Source organism: Sinocyclocheilus anshuiensis, unplaced genomic scaffold (genome assembly GCF_001515605.1).
Source record: "Sinocyclocheilus anshuiensis isolate Anshui unplaced genomic scaffold, SAMN03320099.WGS_v1.1 scaffold811, whole genome shotgun sequence".
Taxonomy (NCBI): domain Eukaryota; kingdom Metazoa; phylum Chordata; class Actinopteri; order Cypriniformes; family Cyprinidae; genus Sinocyclocheilus; species Sinocyclocheilus anshuiensis.
Window position 1 is genome coordinate 9453 of NW_015549607.1, and position 5965 is coordinate 15417.

The window sequence follows — 5965 nt, forward strand, 5'->3', positions numbered from 1 at the left end:
GTACACAAATAAAGGCAAACCTTTTACAATTCTGATTATCTTTATGACTAAAAGGAGTTGTTTCCACTGTTAGAAGGAAAAAATTCAAGTGATTGCGCCAGCGCCGCATGCGCACACACAGTTAAGCATTATTTGCTACCTTGAAAATGCAGCCTGTTCATTATCATAATAAAATACAGCCAGTCAAACATATGGAAAAAAAACCCACACTGTCCAGTTTAAATATGTAGTCAAATCTGTGCCGTTAAGTGTTATCACCGTACCGCCGTGATGTTATGTAAAACATTTTGTTTTACGTGGATATTGGAACGCGAGTGAAATAGGCTACATAATAAATAATAATTTGCCATTCAAATACATCGCGAATACGGAAACATTTGATTTTGTGTTGAATGAGAGACCCAACGTTGGTTTCAGTTTTGTTTTAGCCTAAATGAATTTGTTTTGGCTTGTCGTTTATATTGCTATAGCTTCTTATATTTTTAATTCTTGTTCTTTTCTAAATAGCCTACTGTTAATTGAAAGGCTTTGTTGTGGAGTGAGGGGAACTAAAATAGCCTAGCTATGTTTACAGTGTTTATTATAATGTTTGTAAACATTTCGCGTCGGCATTAGGCCTATTTCTGAATGAAATAATAAAATGCGACTTATACGGGACTTATGTTTTTTTTCTCTAAAAAACTGTTTTTTTTTATACGCGTAGCGTATTTTAACCATGCAGCAAATCTTTTTAAATATTTTGATAAATTACTGAAAAATAAATAAATAAATGACCTTTTAAACCGTTTAACTGATTGTATTAATCGGTCAAAATTGTATACGGTCGGTTAACGGTTAAACGGTTAAAATGAACATCCCTAGTTGATTTTCCAAAATGGGTTCTGATGTTTATCTTTGTAAAGCTGCTTTGACACAGTATTCTATAAAGCACTATTCTATAAGGTGGCTTGACTTGTCTTGACATGACCTATGTGGCCAACAAATGCATTGTCTGGAGGGTGCAGCCTTCAAAATGAGACACAGACAATATCTGTAAGCAGTACATAAGTTCTAGATCTCTGTCTCTTGCCCTGTAGATAGGAGGCGCTACCTCCCCACGTCCCCTCTAAGAGATTATGGCAGTGCAGGCACAGGTAACAGAAGACGGTCTAGATCTGTCGCTGTGCGTTTCACAGACTCCGCTCAAGCTGAAGAGCAGGTATGACTGCATCCAGAGACCCAGATTTGTCTGAATTGCAGGATAGGGTTTGTGTTGCACTGGATATCCAGCAAGGTGGCATGGTATTCAACAACATTGTTTAATATATTATATGGTGTAGTCATGCTTATTTTTTTTTTAAAAACATGTAAATACTGACTCAAACTTTCTCATTTTATTAATTTTTTTAATTGCATATACTTTTTGATGTATGCAAACAAAAGATAAGACTATTCATAAAAAAAAAGAACAGGTTCTTTTGGTTGTAGAATTTTATTATTGTGATTATAACCATGGCTTCTTGGGGCTTATTGCTTTGTCAAGCCCTAAAATGTAATGGAAATTAAGATCTTAAAATGTTACGGATATACGCAGGGGAGCGCGGGGCATACCACTTTTTGACATTCTAAGTTTGTGTAAATCCACGTGGGGTTCAGCGTATAATTTTTTTATCCACATTAATTTCACACTTGTCTAGTACAAATGTTGCTTTGTTTCATAATTACCGTGTATACGTTTTTCGTTATTTACCTCAAAGAATGGAAGTGAAATGTGACAACATGCTCCGTTTGTGGGGTACATTGTAACATGTGAGGGGCACGCTGTAACATGACCATATGACAGCTTAAAATGTTATCTGATCTAATGAAAAAAATATACAAGACGAACTAAAATATTTTGTCAATAAAATAATTTAAATGATTAACCTTTTCAAATAAAATAGTGTTTTTTTTAAAGAATAATAATAAATAATCTAATTTTGCAGTTTGACAACGAACACATTGCAACCATGCTTGAGACAGCCCAGGGGCCCGTTCTTCATACGTTGCTAACTCAGTTAGGTGGATTTGATTGTTGACGATTTGGCATGATCTTGGATTATTTGGTTTTTCGAAGCTCATCCCGGAGCTACATCTGTAAACTTAAACCTGCTCAGGAGCAGGCTTATTTCATGTAAACAGGATTAGATCGCATCTTTTTTTTCATTTATCTCTTATAACATTTATGTAGTTTTGTTCGCTTGGCTGTTTCCTTATAAAAGTCCAGAAATTTGTCAAGTTTTTCGTCAGGTGTCTTTTTTAATTATATGATGTCATTACGTTGCTGTCTTGCCGCCAGCCAATCGCTGCATTGCTGATCGTGGTTTTGAGTATCGATACATAGCTCCTTTTAAACCAACCCATGAACGCGCAATTATCTCAGATAACTCAATCCAGCCATACTAATCATCAACAACAGGTGCGTTCGATGAACCGAATTAGCCAGATCCTGATTAGAACGATGATATCATCTTGGATGTGACATTTCATCTTGGATGTAATAAGCGACGTACGAAGAACGGGCCCCTGATCGCAAGACACCGTTATACAGTATAGCCTAGTTCAAAACAATGTGGGCAAATAGATGAAGAAACACATTCAGACGCTTAGAAAAACAGAGATACACTCCCCTCCCTCCACACACAGCTCTCACAGAACACGAGACACACAAATGAGCCAAAATGCTTTACATTTCTTGAAATCACCTGTATCTTGTGGTTTCTCATTAAAACTCATAAAAGTAAATAGTGTAAATTAGATCGCTATTTTCACAGAATAGCATAGTTTAAAAATAGCGGGGCATCTTGTAATGCAGTGTTACAACGTTCCCCATCTGCGCAACTGGAATTTAAAACTGGTTAGTGTCTTCTGCTAGTTTGTGAAGCATTCAAAAAATATCTAAACTGATAAATAAGAGATTGGAGATTGGAAAATAATAACAGATTTGTCTTATTTTAAATGAATACTAAAAACTGAGTTGAAAAGTTTACTTCAGCCAGAAATGTACTTTTACTATGGTAAAATAAATATTCAGCAATATCTTCAAAAGATTGTTGAATTTTGCTGCACTTTTTTTTTCTCTATATAGTGTTGATATGGCAACTAGTAAATGCCGTAAATTTGGTTGTCTTTCAGTTTGAATTGGGATCTCGCTTAAAGAGACCAATCCACTTTGAGTGTAAACTAAACAAGCCAATGCACATTGGCATGCGATAATTGCATCCAGCTGCCGCTGATCACAGCGTGAGCATAAAAAGGCAGCCGGTGCAATGCATACCAGCTTTTCGCTTCAGAGCCGAGTGACAACATCGTTCTGCTCCTACCAACTGCTTCGTGCGTGACGAGTTTAGCGCGCTCTAGGGAGCTTCTTGTGTTGGCGGACGGCGCTTCAGCAGTGGTCGTTCCTGTGTCGAGTGGGTTGCGCACTTCAGGCTGCACTACCCCCTGTTGTGCTGCAAGCGGCCATCTCCCCTGTGCGTCTCAGCACCTAAGGGTGTACTCACACTAGGCGTTTTGAACCGTGCCCGAGCGTGTTTGACCCCCAAAGCCAAAGTTCGTTTGACTAGTCTGAGCGCTCCGTGCTGCGCTCGAGCGTGGTTCGTTTAGCCATCCCTGGCCCGGTTGGAAGAGGTGGGCCAGGGCACGGTTCGGTTGGGTTGGGCTCGGGTGCGGTACGCATGCAGTGTGAGCGCTAACCGCGCCGGAGCACGGATCAAATACTGTTGTGTGCGCTACTGTCATCATTACAACCGCAAACATATAGGCCTACTATTAGTATAACTACACTACACTTTTCAGTTCAAGGCAACCGTGCCTAGTGTGAGTACACTCTAAAAGAGCATTTCGCTGAAAGAGCTTATTTCTCTAAAAGAGCTTACACGGGTGCGTCTTTGTAAAGATGACGTTTCACCTGTGCGTTTTAGGATGCGGTCATTACCTGGCGCCGGGTGATGGTCACGATCGCTGCCTCACGTGTCTGGACATTAAACACGCTGAGGTGGCGTTTGTGGATGAGTCATGTTCCCATTGCGGGAAGATGACCATCTCGGAGCTGCGGGCCAGGCTCCGTTTCCTCCAGGGGAGCGGAGCTCTGTTGCCTCTGCTGTGATCTAGTGTTCATTTTGGCAGCAGCCAGGCGTGGACTACTTCGGGCAGTAGCACGGGCGGTCTGAGGGTTACAGTGGTAGGAAACCAACTCTCGGGGGACCATCACTCCTCTAGCGCTTCGCAACCAGTCGAGCCGCCAAAGAAAGCGCTGGGCCCTCTTCAAAGAGCGTACCAGTGGTATCCTTCAGTGATCCTCCCGACGACCAGATGTCGATCACTACATCGGAGTGAGAGCTCTCTGGAGGGAAAGATTTGGCTGCGCCGCCGCCCTCTGGGATGGTGGCAAGGCCTGAATCGGATCCGGAGATGTCGGCTATGCTTTCCCGGGCCACCGAGAGGGTAGGGCTCGAGTGGAAACCTCCACTGCGTCCCGAGCCCTCGAGGTTGGACGATTGGTTTCTCAGGGTGGCTCGCGCTGGTTCTCAGTGCCCCGCCTTGGTGCCTTTCTTCCCGGAGGTCACCAGGTCATGGACGGCACCTTTTACTGCCGGAAACCGACCTGCTGGTTCCTCCTCCCTCACCACCCTCGACGGGGGTGCAGCAAGGGGGTAACCCATCGCTCCCCTCCCAAGCTTGTAGGCATTTGTCTGGTCCGACCGGCGGTGCTTATACGGCTTGTGGAGAAGATGCCTCCACTTTACATGCTATGGCGTTACTGCAGTTTCATCAGGCCAAGGCACTGAAGGACCTGCACGAGGGTGGTCATGATCCGGAAGTTCTGAAAGAGCTCCGAACCGCTACTGACTTTGCGCTCCGTGCGACGAAGGTCACCGCGAGTTCTCTGGGTCGTGCAATGTCCACACTTGTGGTGCAGGAGTGCCATCTCTGGCTGTGTCTGGTCGACATGAGGGACGCTGACAAAAGTTCGGTTCCTTAATGCCCCTGTGTCCCAGAGCAGCCTCTTCGGCGATGCAGTCGAGAGCTTTGCCCAGCAGTTCTCGGCTGCACAGAAGCAGACTGAGGCGATTCGTCACATCCTGCCCCAGCGGGAAGCTGCTGCCTCCACCCGTCCGCCAGCCGCAGCGACCCAGCCTACTCGTCGCCGAGAACGGCCCCCTACATCCGCCCCCGCTCCCGTGCCGCATCTGCAGCAGCCTCCAGGCAGGCTGCCCCACCCGTCCAGGCCCCCGTCAAACCTGGCGGTAAGCAGAGAAGCAAGCGGCCCTGAGACAGGCGACCCAGAGATGGAGGGATCTCCTGCCCCGGCAGGCAGCTGCTGCCTCCACCGGCCGCAGCGCCCCAGCCTGCTCGTCACCAAGGGCGGCCCCCTGCGTCCACCCCCGCTCCCGCGCTGCATCCGCAGCAGCCTCGAGCAAGCGGCGGCGTGGAGCTGGGCGTAGGCAGGCCTCCCAACCCATCCAGGCCCCCGTCAAACCTGGCGATGACCGGAAGAGCAAAAGGCGACGGGCGACCCTGAGAGAGAGGAAGCTGCTCTTTGGGGGGTGGTGAATGCACCTCTCCCTCCCCCGGAGGAGGGCCGGGTGGAGAATCTGGAAAATCTCGATGAGAGAGCGGTTTTCTCTGTCCCTGGGTCCCAGGAGGACCAGCACCGGACCACACTCATCCTCCTCCATCGCCAGCAGGCAGCAGCGGGTGGTTTGAGAGCGTCAACAAAGGCCCTACTCACGCACCCTCTGCCAAACTGTGGAGCCAGGTAAGCATTGCACCGCACACTCAGACCCCTCTTCGGTCCGCTCACAAGCCGCCCGAGTTGGGTCCCTGCATTCCACCTCGCTGCCCCAATGCGGGTACAGCAGTGGTTCCGTTGGTCCCCCTTGCATGGTATCTGGGTGCCTGGCTAGCGCTACCCAGCCCGTCTCGCTGGCTTCTGCGGACCATC

General features: G+C 46.8%; 1 protein-coding gene across 3 annotated transcripts in view; it reads left to right on the forward strand.

The window, feature by feature from the left end:
* The window catches only part of LOC107659061 (centrosomal protein of 128 kDa), a 76836-nt gene that overhangs the window by 4166 nt on the left and 66705 nt on the right, over positions 1-5965 (forward strand). For all 3 annotated transcript variants that reach the window (XM_016447872.1, XM_016447874.1, XM_016447875.1), the window contains exon 5: positions 1077-1198. In XM_016447872.1, the coding sequence (XP_016303358.1) occupies positions 1077-1198 (122 nt within the window). The remainder of the gene's footprint in view (positions 1-1076; positions 1199-5965) is intronic.